The 18,192-nt window shown below is 43.0% G+C and overlaps 1 protein-coding gene across 4 annotated transcripts; it reads left to right on the forward strand.

The window, feature by feature from the left end:
• Window positions 1-13: 13 nt before the first annotated feature.
• On the forward strand, window positions 14-15,940 carry RPUSD1 (RNA pseudouridine synthase domain containing 1). 4 transcript variants are annotated; one of them, XM_007499273.3, is made up of 8 exons: window positions 14-104; window positions 4,075-4,148; window positions 4,326-4,550; window positions 5,801-5,996; window positions 6,760-6,883; window positions 9,425-9,527; window positions 9,976-10,077; window positions 12,043-15,940. In XM_007499273.3, the coding sequence occupies exons 4-8, from the start codon at window positions 5,815-5,817 to the stop codon at window positions 12,453-12,455; spliced, it is 924 nt and encodes a 307-aa protein (XP_007499335.1). In that variant the 5' UTR covers window positions 14-104; window positions 4,075-4,148; window positions 4,326-4,550; window positions 5,801-5,814; the 3' UTR covers window positions 12,456-15,940. The 4 variants fall into 4 exon arrangements, with proteins under 4 accessions (XP_007499335.1, XP_001373489.1, XP_056661687.1 ...); XM_016424158.2 differs by lacking the exon at window positions 14-104 and adding an exon at window positions 2,243-2,280; XM_001373452.4 differs by lacking the exon at window positions 4,075-4,148 and having other exon boundaries at window positions 27-104.
• The last annotated feature ends 2,252 nt before the right edge of the window (window positions 15,941-18,192 follow it).

An 18,192-nucleotide genomic window follows, 5' to 3' on the forward strand; every position in this document is an offset into this window, starting at 1 on the left:
TCATTGGCCAGCACGGCTCTCCATCTAGACATGGAGGCGGGGCGGAAAAGCTTGGACTACTACTGGAGGAGGATACTGTGTTGCAAGCTACTGTGGCGCTGGCGGTAAGTGGTGCCAGCCCCCTGGGCTGAGAAAAGGTTAAGGAATCTAGTAGACCTCGTTCAGTGAGGGAAAGGTTTCGTCTTCAGGTAGATTCCAGCGGGTGGGATCCTTACATTCCTCTGGGACAACCTGCCTGCTCCTGTGCGACTTTGGGACGCTTGCGTGAAGCCTGGGAAGTGTGGGCTTGACGGTGTGGGAGGAAGGAAGCCCGTGGTGCTGCCGGAGGACGCCACCCCCCCCCCCCCCCGCCCCAAGTCCCCGCCTCCACTTGGGGTTGCTTGACAGTTTAGCTGCGGGGATGGGAGAGGAAAGGGGCTGTATTTCCAATGCATTTTTATTTGGGAGGGGAAGTTGGACCTTGGCTGCTTGGGCCGTGCTGCTAGAGGCCGCCCTTTGCTCCGGCCACCAGATTGACTTTGTCTTCCAAGGGCTGCCCCCCTGGCCATTTAGGTCGTCACCCTTGGGGGTGCAAACAGAACCCGGATGATTTCGTATGATCCTTGTTGGGGATGAGGGTCGAAGTAGGTTATAGTTCTGCTAAACCCCCTGGGCATGGGGGAATATGTTCGAAATACAGCCTCCTCTCAGTGTCCCAAATCCAAGATTAACTAGCTGGGTGACCTTGGGTGAATTTCTTCCACTCTTTAAAACTATTCCCTAATTTATATAGTGGGGAGATCTGTTCTTCCCTTAAGAAATTCTGTGAATTTATGTCTTAAATTCTCTTAACAAGGTATTAATGAGGCCGAGAACTTTAAAACTTGTTTTTAGCCTGGTAACTTCCTAGGAAAAAGAATTCAGGTTTTCCTAATCCTGCTGTCCCTCCCCTGGCGTTTGAATCTTGTCATATTCCTTAACGGGTCTTGTGGAATCTGTTTGAATGCTGGTGCTCTGGGAGTCTAATTCTGAGTTTTGTTTTACTATTTCCCCAGAATATCTCATTCAGATTTTTCTGTTTTTCTATAATTTCAAGCATACCTGAGAGTACTGCATTTGTATTTTACATGTTCCAAATTTCTCTGGACAAGTCAGTGTTTTTTCTGACTCTACCTCCAGTTAATTTCCATTATCTATATATATTTCCCACTGTAGATTGGCTATTGTTAACGATTCATTATTTCCATTGTTCTCTTTAGCAATTTTCTTCTCATTCCTTCCATTTTTGTTTTTCTTATAATTTTCTTTCATTTTATTTTAATAAATTTCCAAATAAGTTTTTCAAAGTTATATGGTTCTTGTTGTCTCCCTTCTTTTTTCCCTCTCACCTCCCAGAGTTGACAAGCAATTCAATCTGTTCCCTTCCATTTTTATTTATTTAGTTAGTTTTTAACTCTTACTTGCCACCAGTGGTAAGGGCTAGGCAATGGGGTTAAGTGACTTGCCCAGGGTTACACAGCTAGGAAGTATCTGAGTTGAACCCAGGACTTCCCATCTCTAGTCCTGGCTCTCAATCCACTGAGCTACCCAGCTGCCCACCCCTTCCATTTTTAAAAGCAGCTTTTAACTCTAGTTTGAGCTCTCTCAAGATTTTTTTTACTCCCTCTAAGCTCTCCATTTATATGGATTTTATGACTTTCTTGTTTGAGCATTTTCAGTTTTATAGTTTTAAAAATTGTATTAGTAGGGGGCAGCTAAATAACTTAGTGGATAGAGAGCCAGGCCTAGAGATGGGAATTCCTGGGTTTAAATGTGGCCTCAGATACTTCTTACCTATATGACCCTGGACAAGTCACTTAACCCCCACTGCCTAGCCCTTACCTCTCTTACATAGTATTGATTCTAAGGTGGAAAGTAAGGTTTAAAAAAAATGTGAACTAGCACTTTTCTTTTTTTTTTTTATAATTTTGGGTGACTTGTTTTCTTGTGTTTCTTTTTTTAAAAATTTATCTTCTTGATTTGGGACAATCTTGAAAGACTTATGACAGGGAATGCTGTCCACCTCCAGAGAAAGGACTGTGGGAGTCGTCTTTCACATCAATATATTTATGGTTTTACTTGGGGATTTGGGTTATGTATAAGTATGTTCTTACAACAGTGAGCAATATAGAAGTGTATTTTGCTTGACAATAAAAATAAATTTTTAAAGAATCCTAAACATTTTAATAAATCACTCACAAAAAAATCCTTACCTTCTGTTTTAGAATTAATACTATGTCTCTGTTCCAAGGCAGGAGATTGGTAAGTGCTAGGTAATTGGGGTTAAGTGACTTGCTCAGTATCACACAGCTAGGAAGTATCTGAGGCCACATTTCAATCCAGGTCTCTCCACTTCAGCCCTGTGCTCTGTCCACTGACTGCCTAGTTGCTCCAGAGAACATAACTTTCTGTCCCTCCCATCTCCTAGCACAGCACTGGTCTCTTTCTCAGTTAAGTGTCTCATTCCACAAACTTGATTTGAATTGGATTGCTCAGGCACTTGGCCAGGTTTCTGAAAGCCCCAAGAGGTTTGGCCCAGGAACTCTAACTCTTTCCAGCTTCCATTAGGGTACTCATTTCCCCTCAACCTCAATTACGGTCTTCATTTATTCCATTAAGAAGATTATGGGGAGCCATTTATCTTTTCCTCCAGGCAGCCCACAAACCCAGCTAATGTTCTTGCATTTTTACTCTTTGTTTCTCATTCCTCAAGTGTCTTTTTCTTTAATTTCTGGGAAGAGTTTGAGGGGAGAAAATGGATGATGGAGGTGGGGAGGTGAGGAGAAATAGGTAGGGTTGTAGCTACATAAATTTTTTTATCTTAATGATTTGTGGTGACAACTTATGGGGACTTGAGACCTGAGTTTGAATCTTAGCTCTGACTTACTAGCTGTGTGCCTCAGTTTCTTTATTTTTAAAATGAAGGGGATTGGACTAGGTGATCACTGAGATCATTTCCAGTTCTAAATCTAAGCCTTTTATTTTACCCAAGGTTATGTGATTTACCCAAAGTCACCCAGAAATATAATGACTGATTTGGGAGTTAAAACACAGATCTGACTTTCAGGCCAGGCTCCCTCCCTGAGGCTCTTTTATTTGTTTAACCCATACCCTCTGTCTTAGAATCAAGTATTGGTTCTAAAGTAGAAAAATGGTAAAGGCTGGGTCTCACAGCTAGGAAATGACTGAGGCCAGATTTGAACCCAGAACCTCCCATCTCTATGCCTGGCTCTCTATCCACTTGGTTATTTTGCTGCCCTTGAGGAACTTGTATTCTAATAAGGGGGGCAGCTCATTTAGGGAAAGGATGTCCCAGAAAAGGAGTTTTGAAATCTATATAAAATCCAACTTGGCTCCTTTCAACCTTTCCAATCATCTTACATTTTACACTCTTCTGAATACTCTGAGATCCAGACATTCTGGCTATTTGCTTTTTGAGTGCCTTTCTTCCATATCTATACATTCTACTTCCCATCTCTCTGCCTTTAAAATGGCTATTCCCCAATGCTCTCTCCTCTCATTCTTTGACTTTTAGAATTTCTAGCATCCTTTAAGACTCATCTAAGTAGGGGCAGCTGGGTGTCTCAATGGATAGAGAGCCAAGCCTGGAGATGGGACATCCTGGAATCAAATATGGCCTCAGACACTTCCTCGCTGTGTAACCCAACCCTTGCTATTCTTCTGTCTTAGAATGGAAACTAAGGCAGACAGTAAGGGTTTAAAAAAAAAAAAAGATAGCTAAGTGCCATCTTCTTCAGGTAGCCTTTCCTGGCTATTCCCTCTAACTCACCAATACTAGTGTTGTCCCCTTAAAGGTTATATTCCATCTATTCTGTATTTATCTTCATTTTCTAATTGCTATTTGTTGTTTCTTGCATTAGAATATAAGCTCCCTAATGGCAGGGACTGTCTTTGCCTTTTTTAAAACTCTTACCTTCTGCCTTAGTACCAATTCTGAAACAAAGGAGCTGAAAGGGCTGGGCAATTGAGGTTGAGTGATTTGCCCAGGGTCACACAAGTAGGATATCTTTGCTTTTTTTTTTTTTATATCCCTAGAGCTGAGCCCAGTGCTTGGTACACTAGAAAGGCTTCACAGAAGTTCGACGATTGATGGAGGAGTCACGGTGATGGTGAGTGGTGCCATAGAGCAGTTGATGGCTCTGCCCTCTCTGGAAAGCAGTGGTACTATGATTCCTCATTAGCTCAACATCCAGTGATCTATTATACAACAGAGTAGCTTCCAGCTATCATATAGTTTCTTCCTGAGAGAGTTCTGATGCAAGCACTGTCTTCCTCTGTTTCCACAGTCAGATGCACTGCCTGGAATCTCTTCCAGCCTCCTCATTCCTTCCAGCATCCCACAGTGAGAGGAGCCATGGAGAGAGCATGATTTACTGAACACCCCATGGAACGCCAAGACCAGCACTTGGACTCTGTCGTCATCTCTGCTGCTGACTCTCCGGCTGATTTGGAATAAATTCTTTGACCTTTCTGGGCCTCAATTTCTCCATCTACAAACTGGCATACATACGGTATGTGACTGAGCTGTTCTGAGGCTGAGATTATTCACAGGAATGAAAGAAAAGCACTTAATGTAAATGGGCCTATGAAGGCCACTCAATTCCCTGTGCCAGGGCCGCAGATAATTCCCAAGTCATTTCAATTTGGCTTTGTAATGTAGTCTAGATATTGCCATAGAAAGAGTCTTTGACTTGTTTTCAGAAGGCCTGGGTTCAAATTCTTTTTCTTCCTCTTATTAGCCATCTGATCTTGTGCAAATTATAAATCTTCCCCAAACCTGTTTTCCTTCTGTGTACAATGGAGGTGGTCATACTTGTCTTATACAGTTGATATGGGAAAAGCACCTTGTAGACTGTACATCACTATGGAAAAGTGAACTGTTATCATCATCATCACTTTTTTTGGTTTTTTATTTTTATAAGGCAAACAGGGTTAAGTGATTTGCCCAGAGTCAGATAGCTAGTAAGTGTCTGAGGCCAGATTTGAACACAGAAAGACATATTCCCTTGTTTTAGCAGAGAAGACATTTGTCACAGTGGATAGAAAATGAATGTAGAATCAATGTGTTCAAATCCTGCCTCCGATACCTTGTAGCTGTGTGATCATGGACAAGTCATCCAGCTACTGCTAGTTTATAGAAAGGTTGTGATCCTTGTTGGTAGAGGAGATTTCATACCAGGGAAGTCAGATGTATTTGTTTTATAAGACAGATGTGCTTCCCAGAAAGTGGGTGTGAGGTGAATTTATCTAAAAAGAAGTTCTATTTTCAGTGTCCCTGGGTAAGCAGGCCATCTTAATGAATCCTATGGGGAAACCTGTAACGTAAAAAATCCTTTTGAGCCGAAAGGGACTGGTGCCTCATGCAGTTTCTCTCTTTCTCTTTCTTTGTTTTTTCTTTCTTTGTTTCTTTGTTTCTTTTCTTCTCTCTTTCTCCCTTCCTTCCTCCCTCTCTTTTTCCCTCCCTTCCTTCCTTTCTTTCTCCTTTCCTCCTTCCCTTCCTCCATCCCTCTCTTCTTTCCTCCCTTTTTCTTTCCCTCTCTCTTCCCCCCTCCCTTCCTTTCTTCCTTCTTCCTGTCTTAGTAACAACTCTAAGACAGAAGGGCAAAGGCTAAGCAAACAGAGTTAAGTGACTTGTCCAGGATCATATAGCTTGGAAGTATCTGTAGACAGATTTGAACTCAGGTCCTCCCAACTACAGTTCTGGTACTCTAACTTCTGTGCCACTTAGCTGTCCCCAGGTCCTAATCTTATTGTTTGATAGGCTTCAAGCCCACCATGGAGCCAGGACACATAGAGAACCTCTCCATTCTCTACCAGAGCTCAGACTTCATCGTGGTCAACAAACATTGGGACCTCCGCATTGATAGCAAGATGTGGTATGAGACCCTGACCCTGCAGAGTCAGCTGAAACACCACTTCCCAGAGCTGGCTGATCCTGACACCTACTACGGCTTCAGGTGTGGGGCCTGGGATTTCCTGAGGATCAGGAATGGAGGTGTTGATAAAGGCAGGGCCCTTGCATCAGGAAGCAGGAAACTGGGAGAAAATTATCAAAACTAATTTGCTTTGTGGCCCTGGACAAGTCACTTAACCTTTTTTCCTGGGCCTTAGTTTCCATCTATGAAGAGGGAGTTCCTCTACAAAATTCCTTCAAACTTACCAATTTATAGTTTTCTCTCCTAGTAAAAACCATAACAAGTCACACTTTAATGCATCATTTTATAGTTTGCAAATCTCTTTTGCACATGTCATCTCAGCTAAGTCTCTCCAATAACTACCCTATGGAAAAGGTAGCCCAAGTATTTGCAGATGAGGAAATTAGGCTCACAGGACCCTGATGCAATGGAGAGAGTGCTGGATTGGGAATCACAGGAGTTGAGTTTATTTAGCTCCACAGCCTAAAACTTGCATGACTTTGGGCAAGGCTTCAGTTTCTTTACTGCTAAAATATGGGGTTTGGCCTTTAGGTGGTTGGAGGTCTTTTCTCTGGTTCCAAATCTTTCAATAACAACAACAAAAAAAAGAAAAAGAAAGAAAGAAAAGGAAGAGAAAAGAGGAAAGGAAAGAATTGGCAGCTGAGGACCTGGGTTTCCTGCCTCCCAGCCTGTCGATTCTGTTGTACCACACTGCCCCCTGGTGTCCATGGACCATGCCCCTTCCTAGCTCAGCTTTCTGCCACATAGAGGAAGGCGATGTCTATGTGTCTTGTGTCTACCCCAGGTTCTGTCACCAGCTGGATTTCTCCACCAGCGGTGCTCTCTGTGTGGCTTTGAACAAGGCAGCAGCTGGCAGGGCCTACAAGTGCTTCAAGGAGCGTCAGGTCACCAAAGCCTACCTTGCCCTGGTAGGTCCCCCAAGCCCTAGCTGGGGTCTGTGGGAGGGGGGAGGGTTACATCTTGTGAGGTTGGGGAGGGTCTGTCAGGGAGAGGGGGCATAGGAGGTGGCTTTGGCTTAGCTTACAGGCCCTGGATAGCCATTCACTAGTAGGAATGCCCTTTAAAAAAAAAAAAAAGCTTTAGCCAACTCTCAGGTTCACAGGGCTTTGAAAGAAAATTCAGAATGTTTAGGAGGAAATCCCAAAACCAGTAACCTTACTCCTCTGCTCAAAAGCCTTCAAATGGAGGACAGTTAGGTGGCTCAGTGGATTGAGAGCTAGGCCTTGAGATGGGAAATTCTGGGTTCAAATGTGGATTTAGATACTTCCTAGCTGTGTGTCCCTGGGCAAGTCACTTGACCCCCATTGCCTAGCCCTTTTCACTCTTCTCTGTTAGAAGCAATACCCAGTATTGATCTAAGATGGAAGGTAAGAATTTAAGAAGAAAAAAAAAAGCCTTCAAGTGGCTCCCCATGCCTTCACATGGTCCCCTTTTCATCTATCACTTCATGTGGCTTCTGGTCCATAATTACTTAGCCTGGCATTCAAAGCCCCCCACAAACTAGTGCCCTCCTTTCTTTCTTAACATTATCCCTTTCTTGGATTCTACATTCCAGCCAAAATGAATGATAAAAACCCTTCCCTTCCCTTTTATAATCAATACTGAGTATTGGCTCCAAGGCAGAAGAGCAGTGAGGGCTAGGCAATGGGGATTAAGTGACTTGCCCAGGGTCACACAGCTGGGAAGTGTCTGAGACCAAACCTCCCATCTCTAGGCCTGGCTCTCAATCCACTGAGCCACCTAACTGTTCCCCCAAAATGAATGATTGGTTGGCCTCTCCTTCTCTGCCTCTGATGCTCCACATCTGGAATGCCTCTCTCTCCATTCCCTCATTGGTTGACCGCCCACCTATCCTTTAGGACCCTGCAGAAATGTTGCTTTCTCTGTGAAATTTTCTCAGATTTCCTCATAGCCAGAAGTGACATTTTCTCCCTCATCTGAGTTTATGAAGCATGGCCCCTCTTTTAGGTACTCATCATTGATTACTTATATTTATTTGTAGTCATGCAGGTAAATCACCATCATGATCATCATTACGGGCCCAGCCTAAGCCTCACCTCCTCCAAGGAGCCTTCCCTGACCTCTGGTCCATACTATCTAAGGCAATTAATTAGTACCACCCAGTTCAACAGCTGATCACCCACTATCCCTTGTAGTATGCTCTATTTCAAATCAGATCATATGTGCAAATGCCCCTTCCCTGAGCTGCTTTAGGAAAGGGCCCAATGTTCTTTGTTCTTGTTCTCTCTCCCTTGCCCAGAGAGACAGGAGTTCAGGATTACCCAGGGAGGAACACATTTCTCATTTGGTTGTTTGGGGGGGCATTTATTCATTCACTGAGCCTACTCTACCTACTGTGTGGCACAGACTAACCAGGCACCGTGGAACAAGGCAAAAGTACCAGTGAAATAGAGGATGCTACAATTTAGAAGAAGGGGGGGAGGGAAAAGCCCCCAGTATATGCCAGGTACAGTGCTAAACACTTTGTAAGTAGTATCTGATTTGAAATAGAGCATACTACAAAGAGATAGTTTGTGATCTGGTGTTGAATCGGGTGGCATTCATTAATTGTTATGAGTTTAAAGAGACTGCTATGGGCTAGAATGGTCAGGGAAGGTCACCTCTTAGAGGAGGTGATGCTTAATCTGGGCCCATCATTACTTTATATATAGATATCTGTGTGTGTATGTATATGAACATATATATATATATATATATAAATTATATAATGTCTTATATAATATTGTTATACAATATGATCATGAACTATTATATAATATAGTTATATATAATGTAATGAATTATTATAGTTCTATATAATATAAGGAATCATATAATAGTTATATAATAAGTTATACAATATGGTTATATATAATGCATATTATATATAACTATATCATATATGATAAGTTATATACTATATTATATAATAATCAATTATTGTATAATAATTATATATTCTATAATATATAATATATTTTTCCATAATTAATATATTATTAATACAATATAAAACATATTAATGATATATAGCATATAATTAATATGATATAAATTATATACAAATTAATCTTTATATGGTATATAATACTCAATATAATTATAATTATATAATAATTATGATAAACATGGCATTTTAGGGTTTTGAAAAGTTTCTTCCCACCAGTTGTTTAAGTTAGGTATATTATATCTATTTTACAGATAGGCACATTCATGTTTAGAGATGTCTTAAGGTCATATAATAAATGTTTAGTGTGACAATTAAAAATTCTGAGAGATTGGGTTAAGAAAAATCAATTTTTGACCAAGCTAACAATAACCAATAAATTATCAGCGATCTCTCTCAGAGATCAAAGACAAATTCATTCAGCATCTTGAGTCATTAAATAGAATTTTGGGAACTTTGAAATATTCTCAGGGTGGCATCACTTTTTCTTTATATTCCAAAGGTTCGAGGCCACGTCCAAGAGAGCAGAATGACCATCAACCATGCCATTGGGAAGAATACTACGGAAGGCCTGACCCATATGATGTGTATTGAAGGGACAGAAGGTAGGGAGCCTGGGCGGACTCAGCCCCCTCTCCCGTGGCTACTCCAGTGTGGTCTTGACTCTTTTGCTGCATAGACTTGGAATGTAAACTCCTAGAGAGGGTAGGGCCTGGATCTGAGTAGGAAAGGCTTCATTTTGTATGAATGAATTTCATTTCAGAGTCATACTCTATCGCTAGGGAAAGAGCTGTGCGCTTCTGAGACAAGAATGAACCTTCACGGAACCCATGGTTGAAGGGTACAACAGATAGACATTTTACCTGCTGAAGGGAAAGGGATATTTGGAGATCTACCTGGGCCTGGGGAGAGAAGGACATGGGACACAAATCTAGGAAGATTTTCCTGCAGAGGGCAGTTTTAAAAGCTGGAATTTGTTGCAAGGGAAGGGTAGCTGGGCTGACTTTGGGGCATCCAACAATAATCTCTCTTCTCCCATTCTCACCCCTCCAGGATGTGAGAATGCCAAACCGTGCTTGACGGAACTGACGGTCCTGGAACGTGGTTTGTATGATGGTGACCCAGTCTCCAAAGTCCTCCTCCAGCCCCTCACAGGTAAGGGAGCCACTACTTCACAGCTCAGGGACAAGGGAATGATCTGGATGTTTTGTGGCAAGCAAGTGAGGCAGGTAGCTGCTTTTGGAGGAATTGGCTTTGTGAGCCACCACAAGCCTGGATGGTGAATTAAACAGCCTCCCCATTCAGAAAAGTTTAATATATATAAAGTCTTGATTGGTTTTTTAAAACACTTTCACAAAAGCTTTTCACAAAGCTCTCATTTAGCTTTCATTCCATAGCAGGAATTATATATATATATATGTTTTACCAATAGGGAAATGGAGAGTCAGTGATTCTGAGTGACTTCTTAGCTTAAAAGTCCCTTAGAGATCATTTAGTCTAACCTCATTTTTATTAATTTTTAAAATTTAGTCTTATATTTAAAATTTTAAATTGAAATATTTAATTTTTAAAAATATAAAAAATTTATTTTCTTTTCTACCTCTTTCCCTCATTGTGAGGGTGGGGCTGAGGGAGAGTAAAATAAAGAAATACAAAGCCGTCAAGCAAAACAAATTCCCTTATTGGTTATGTCCAAAATATAAATCTCATTTTCTTTCCCTGAACCTATGAGCTCTTTGGCAGGATGTGAGTATTAACATTCTTTATCATTTTATTAGTTTTGATTAGATGTATTATAGATGAGGTCCCCAGGACGGGTAAGTGCTTTTTCCAGAAATTGACTAGGCTAGAATTCAAGGGTTTTTTTTTACTCTTATTGTATTATTATTATTATTATTATTATTATTATTATTATTTATGCAAAAATTCCAAAAGTTTCTTAGCATCAGTACCTTAATATTGCACCAAGACTTTTGAGACATTCTGAATAGCACTTTTTAAGGTTTATAAAATGCTTTTCATCCATTATCTCATTTGATCCCCACAATAACCTGTGAGGGTGGGTTATTGCATTGTTTTTTTTAAACCCTTACCTTCAGTCTGAGAATCAATACTTTGTATTGGTTCTAAGGCAGAAGAGCAGTAAAGGCTAGGCAGTGGAGGGTCAAGTGACTTCCCCAGGATCATATAGCTGGGAATTATCTGTGCCAGATTTGGATCCCAGACCTCTTATCTCTAGACCTGGCTCTTAATCCTCTGAGCCACTTAGCTACCCCTCTGTTGCATACATTATTATACCCATTTCACAGATGAAGAGTATGAGGCTTAGAGATTGTGTAACTCGTCCATGCTTACAAAACTAGTTGTGTTAATGATGAATTTGTTTTATTTATTTATTTAAAAATATTTTCCCATGATTCCATGATTCATGTTCTCTCCCTCCCCCTTTTCCTCCCCCATCCAGAGTGGACAAGCAATTCCACTGGGCCATACATGTATTATCACTTGATACCCATTTCCATATTATTCATTTTTGCAATAGAGCAATCTTTCAAAACCCAAACCCCAAATCATATACTTCCATAAACAAGTGATAAATCATAGGTTTTCTTTTGTGTTTCTACTCCCACAGTTCTTTCTCTCAATGTGGATAGCATTTAAAGATGGATTTGAACTAGGGAGTCCCTTAACTCCAGGCTTTCAAGTCCCCCCAGAGAGCAGACAGGCTTGCTTTTTTCTGACCCATAACTAATAGATACGTGAAGCAGAATTGGACGTTGACCCTGGCAGAACTCAGTTACATTTTAGTCCTCGAGTCGTGGTCTCCAAAGTGGAAACAGTGTAGGTCCCCATGGGCATATGAGATCAACCAAGCAGAGAGCAGGAACCTGGCCTGCATTTCACCCTCATTCTGTAGCCCCCCTCTTTTATCCGTCATTCCTGCCTCTCCCACCATGGCCTTCCGTGGCTGCCCTGATGCTCTCTAAGGTCCCTTCCCAGGCCACTGACCCAAGGACTGTCAGAGCTTCGTCCCAGAGGGCGGCCGAGGCTTTCTCTGAATGGTTCTGGGTTGGGTCTCCCACGGGGTGGGGGACTAACTGATGTTGTGTTCCCCCAAAGGCCGGACGCATCAGCTGCGAGTCCACTGCAGCAGCAGCGGGCACCCCATCGTGGGCGACTTCACCTACAGCTTCAAGAAGGACATCCGCCCATTCCGCATGATGCTTCACGCCTTCTATCTTCGCATCCCCACGTGCGGGGAGCTCATCGAGGTGAGCACCCCAGACCCCTTCGTGCCCACACTGGATGCTAACTGGCAGCCCCGACACCAGGTCCAGCCTCTGGAGCACGTCATCCACGCCCTGAAGACGGCCGCCGCCGCCGCTCCGGATCCCTCCCCGGGGGAGACATCGCCTGGGCCCCTGGGCGGCCAGGACGGGGGCACCCAGAAGGGCAGGGCCAAGGAGTCTGCAGAGCAGAGGGCCAGGTGCCAGCAGTGGCTGGCAGAATGGGCGGCAGAACCCGAGAACTGAGGCGGGCGCCGGTGCCCCCCGCCCGACCCGGGCCATCAGGAAACCGTCCCCATTCCCAGATACAGATCATCTCTTCCTCCCCCAGACTCTGAGAGTGATGGAATGAGAGGCTTCCTCCCTCCCTCAGCCCAAGGGAGCTTAGCATCAGCATTATCCCGGAGGGCGTGGGGTGGCCAGGACTTTCAAGCTGGTGCCCTCCGGGAAAGAGCTAAACCCTCCTGATACTCCACCCCTGGACACCCACAGTGTAGGGACACATGGGGCTCAGGGTGATGAGCGCTAGAGCGAGTCGGGATTAGATGGTTCCTCGGCACTGTCTACAGCGGGTGGACAGAGCGCTGCGTCTGGAGTCAGGAAGACCTCCGTTCAAATCTAGTCTCAGACACATCAGACACATACTAGCTCTGTGACCTTGGGTAAGTCACTTGACCTCTGTCTGCCTCAGTTTCCTTGACTGTAAAATAGGGATAAATAATAGCACCTACCTCCCAGGTAGTTGTAGTAAGGATTAAATGAGATAATATTTGCAAAGCACTTAGCAGAGTGCCTGGCACACAAGTGCTATATAAATGCTGTTATTATCATTATTATTATTATCATCATCACTGTATGTTGGAAAGTTGTCCGAAAAGAGGGGAAGGAAAAAATTTCCACTGGAACCTTTGGGTTTTCTGGTCCAGGGGACAAAAATCTCTTTTGTTGTAAATGATCCAGGTAGACAGGCAGAGCCTATTGCTGGACTATCTGCTTATAATCATCCCTATTTTATAGATGAGAAGACTGAGGCCCAGAGAAGTTATTTTCAAGGTCACATAGTTTCTTAGCCACCTTTCTTGATGCCTCTCTAGTGCCTGTATTTGGGGAAAAGTTGTTTTTTTTTTAATAAAGATGAGGGTTTGGGGTGGGAGGTGGGGAGCAGGATGCAAGGGTGACTTTTCACTGTAATGGAGTGTGGGTACCACATTCCGGGTGTGCATGGACCATCTATCACAATGGGAATGGAGAAGAGTGGAAAAATTGACGAGTTTTATATAGGATGCTGTTCACTCAGTCTCAGGTACTTGCTGATGCTGAACATTCCCCCTGTCCCCCACAGCACAGACCCTGAAGGATTGAGGGGGGTCTGGGGAGGGAAGGGTTTCCAGTTCCCCCATATGGTAGACTGCAGGCTTCTCTTTCACCAGGAGAGGGTGCCAGGGGTCCATGGATAGTTGGCGCAATCCTCACCTGGCCCCCAAGTTCTGTCTAACTAGAGAAGGCTCAGCCCAGGCCCCTTGTGCAGAGAACACGTGTTCGGGTCAGCTCTTCCTCTTCCCCAGCATCTAGTCATTTTTTCTGTTCTTGCCCGGCAGCATAATCCATCCTTTCCTTTTCATCCTTGATGCCACCACTCTTGTCTCGTCTGGACCATTCCTAGCTGCTTTGCCTACTTCCATTGCTCAGTCACATTCCTTATGCACACAGTCCTAATCATGCTATCTCTTACTGTGTTTCCCTCTTGCCTTTGAGATGGAGTCCAAACCGCTCATCCTGGCATTCATGGCCTTTCACGATCTGGCTGTAAGCTCTTGTATCCCTCTCTCTCTCCTATCACACATCCTCTGCTTCGGCCAGCATTGTCTTCTAACCTTGCCTGGACCGTTCCTGCCTTCAGCCTTTTGCTTGGGCTTTTAACTCTGCTTAGAAATGCCTTGCCTTTTGAAATCCCTCCCATCCATCAAGTCTTAACCAAATGCTGTGGAACAGACATTTAGAATTGGAAGGGGACTTAGAACTCAGTCCAATCATGCCATTTTACAGATGAGAAAACTGAGGCCCAGACAGGTTTAAGTGACTTGCTTCACACCTGCTCATCTATCCAGCATCTCAATTCACACCCTCATCCCTTCTTCCCACAACACTGAAATAGCTCCTTTGTGGCTCAGGTTTCTTCCTTTCTCAAATCCATCTGCTGAAATGATTTTCTTAATCTATAGCTCTAACTGTGTTGTTTCCTTACACAAAAACAGCAGCAGCAGCTCCCCATCGTCTCTTGGGTCAAATAGAAACTCTGGCATTAAAAGTCTTTCACGACTTGGCCCCAGCCTTATTAGACATCAGTCCCATTGCCATACTCTGCCCCCTCTGCTGTTTTGGGAACAATTCACTTTGCCCTGATTGTTCTCCACCTAGAACACATGCATTCTCTACCTCTGCATCCTTGCATGAAATCCCTGTTTCCTTCAAGACTCATCTTGAAGGAGCAGCTGGGTAGCCCAGCAGATAGTGCTGGACCTGGAGATGGAAGATCCTGTGTTCAAATGTGCCCTTAGACACTTCCTAGCCAGGTGGCACCAGGCGAACCACTTAGCCCCTCTTGCCTAGCCCTTGCCCTTCTGTCTTAGAGTTGTTACAAAGACACAAAGTAAGGGTTTAAAAAAATAAAGACTCAGTTTGAGTGTCTTCTCCACTCCCTCACTATTATTCCCTGCCTAGCACTAGCCCTCCCTCTCCTAATTACCTTGTAATGAGTGTGTGTGTATATTCTGTATGTACTTAATTTAATTTATGAACCTGTCTCTTCCTTACATAGAATGTAAGCTCCTTGTGAGCAGGGAGTGTTTCATTACTGTCTTTGTGATTAGTGCAGTGCCTGGCACGTGGGGGGCACTTAAGAAATGGTCGCTGATTGAGCGCCCAGGGCCACTCAGGTAATATGGAGCAGAGGCAGGCTTTGAATCCAGATATCCAACTCTGGATTCATTGCTTCTGCCGTCAAACTGGGCTATCTTTTTGGAAGCCTTCCTTGTCCTCAGCTCGTGGTGAACTTCCCTTTGAAAGTAGGCTGTTTGACAAAATACAATACCCATTCCTATTGAACACACTAGAAAATATATGAATAAAAGGGCATTTGCTACAAATAATAAGCAGTATTTATTAAAAACCTTCATCAAGTGTTATCTGCAGTAGGGATAAGTTAGAAGCCTTCTCAATAAGATCAGGAGTGAAGCAAGGATGCCCATTATCACCTCTATTATTTAGTATTGTACTACAAACACTAGCAGTAGCCATTAGAGAAGAAAAAGAAATTGAAGGAATTAAAGTAGGGAACAAGGAGGCTAAACTATCACTCTTTTCAAATGATACGATGGCCTACTTAGAGAATCCTAAAAAATCAACTAAAAAGCTAGTGGAAATAATCAACAACTTCAGCAAAATTGCAGGATATGAAATAAACCCACATAAATCATCAGCATTTCTATATATTTCCAACAAAAATCAGCAGCAAGAGTTAGAAAGAGAAATTCCATTTAAAATCACTCTAGAAAGTAAGCTGTATCTCCACAATTTGCATTCTGTAAGGGGTCCTTATTGCCAGGGCTCTCTCTCCCCAACTAAGCTGTGAACTCTTTGAGGACAGAGATGCTCTCTCCTGTCTTCTGCATTGTCACCTCACATGGGATGGAGGATATGGTGGGCCTTCAATAAATAACTTGGAAACTTTAGGGAAGTACAAGAGTCGATCTTTCAGTGGCATATGACATGGCCAGCCACAGACTTCAGTAGGAGTATATACTGAAGAAAGCTGGCTTCTACCATTCAGGGCAACCTCTTTCCAGAACAGGCTTTTTCTTTTCCCCATCTGATTTAGAGAGGAGGGCAGTGAGTAGACTGTGGAGATGAGGGCTTCTCGCTGTAGCTCATGGCCACAGGTTGGCAGTAGGGTGTCTGCATCAGAACTTGGAGGCAAAGACTACTAAGTAATACAGTGGGATAGAGTGCCAGACTTGGAGACAGAACTGTCCAAGGTTCAGATCTGGCCTCAGATACTTCCTCAATGTTGCTGCTCTTCTATCTTAGAATCAATACTAAGCCAGACAGTAGAGGTGAAAGAAAGGAAGGAAGAAAGAGAGAGAGAGAAATTAGAGGCAGCTGGAAGGTCAGGGTCATGTCAGATTATGGTCTGCTCCTTTGGAGAGAGCACATGAGTTCATCAAAGTAACTTCCACTTGCATAGCACTTTTAGGGTATAAAAATACTTTGCAACAATTTGTGAGGCAGGTGGTAAATGAATACTGTCCCCATTTTACAGCTAAGTAACCTGTGACTTGCCCCAAGGTCATCATCAGAGCCAGAACTCAAAAACTAGATCTTCTGACCTCTAAATCCAAGATTCTTTGTACTCCATTGTGCTATTTAATTAAATCCATTGCTAAAGATGGTAGGGAAGGGTGTGCAATAAAGGGTCCAGGTATAAGTAATGGAATGGGCTTTCCCTTGTGGGTTGTGGCCCAGATAGAGTTTTGGAATTTTCTGGTTTGGAACAAGAATTTTTAAGCAGTGATCGTGGATGGCATGATCTGGAGAGCCTGGTTTCAGATTCCCCTTTCAGTTTGTGTTGGAAAGAAATTAACTTCTTTTATGGGTCTACAGCAGTGACTTGTCCTGGGAGAGACATGTCTTGGACCAGGTAAGTCTTAACAGAACATAAATATCATCCAAGCAAATGACTAGGTGGGGTCAGGGTTTTAGGCTTCTGAAAGATGTGTCAAACTGACTCAGTTTCTCCCAGGATCCTACTTCCTTCTAGGTACCAGACTTGGCTAGAACTTTGCCCTTAGTCCTAAGAGTTAAACTTTTTATTATTTTTAGCTTCCAGTCACTGTGATCCCCACCCTGAGGCACCCAACTTCTAACCACTAATAGCATATAATCCTGTGTGGTTCACTTGGGTGCCCTGCCCTAAGATTATTTGTCCATCAGCCATTCAGGGATCTTTGTGCATTACATGGCAATGTCTCACCTACATTCCTACATGATCATTATCCAGTTTCCCCCTCTCTCAGCCAAGGGATAAACTAAGAAATAAAAACAGGCAGGAACTGCATGGTGTAATAAAATAAAATAAAAAGATGGCAGCTAAGTTATGGAATGGATAGAAAGATGGGCCTGGAATCAACAAGACATCTTCCTGAATTCAAATCTGGCCTTGGACACTAACTGTGTGACCCTGGACAAGGTACTTAACCCTGTTTGCTTCAGTTTCCTTATCTGTAAAATAAACTAGAGAAGAAAATGACAAACCACTTTGGTATCTTTGCTAATAAAATCCCAAATGAGGATTTATTTAGTGTTAGAGGACTCGGATTCAATTCCCATCTCAGCTAGTTACCTCACTTATTTGAGTCAAGTCACAAAATTTCTTGGCCTCACTTTCTTCTTCCATAATAGGAGAGTGAGCTTAATGATCTCCAAGGTCCCTTCTGGCCCTGAACCTATGCTCCTAAAGGCATTATTCCCATTGCCTCAAAAATCAGATTGTGGTTTATAATGCACAAATCAGTGAAGTTAACCACAAAATCCCTTCCCATAAAGCCTCATAATAGAGGAGTGAAACCATAGAAGACCTGTCCTTGAAACTCAGGGATTTATCCATCTGGGTCTCACATGTTCCCAGTTCCCAATCCATTGATAAATGGAGTAGCTGATGGAACAGTGGAAGACCAGTGAAGCCCAGCCCATAGAAACAGTAAGAACAGATCAGGATAAGAGCCAAGAACAATGAAATTCAATCTGAATATCACATGGGCATCATTTCTCCTATTCTGCCATGACCTCCTCCTCCTTTTTTGTTGTGGTTGTTCTTAGTAGACAAGGGGGTGGGGGTGTGAGTCTTTGAAACATCTCAGAATAAAATCCCAGACCATCTTCAGTTCCTTGATGATAATAAATATGCATTAGTAAATTTATGTCTTAT

Source organism: Monodelphis domestica, chromosome 7, assembly GCF_027887165.1.
Source record: "Monodelphis domestica isolate mMonDom1 chromosome 7, mMonDom1.pri, whole genome shotgun sequence".
Classification (NCBI taxonomy): domain Eukaryota; kingdom Metazoa; phylum Chordata; class Mammalia; order Didelphimorphia; family Didelphidae; genus Monodelphis; species Monodelphis domestica.

What these genes read in the sequence shown, in the direction of transcription:
- RPUSD1 (XM_007499273.3), top strand. Translation starts at nt 5,815, where the DNA reads ATGGAGCCAGGACACATAGAGAACCTCTCCATTCTCTACCAGAGCTCA. An exon ending in CCAAAGCCTACCTTGCCCTG is followed by an intron (nt 6,884 to 9,424) that starts GTAGGTCCCCCA and finishes TATATTCCAAAG; the next exon opens with GTTCGAGGCCACGTCCAAGA. An exon ending in CCTCCTCCAGCCCCTCACAG is followed by an intron (nt 10,078 to 12,042) that starts GTAAGGGAGCCA and finishes GTTCCCCCAAAG; the next exon opens with GCCGGACGCATCAGCTGCGA.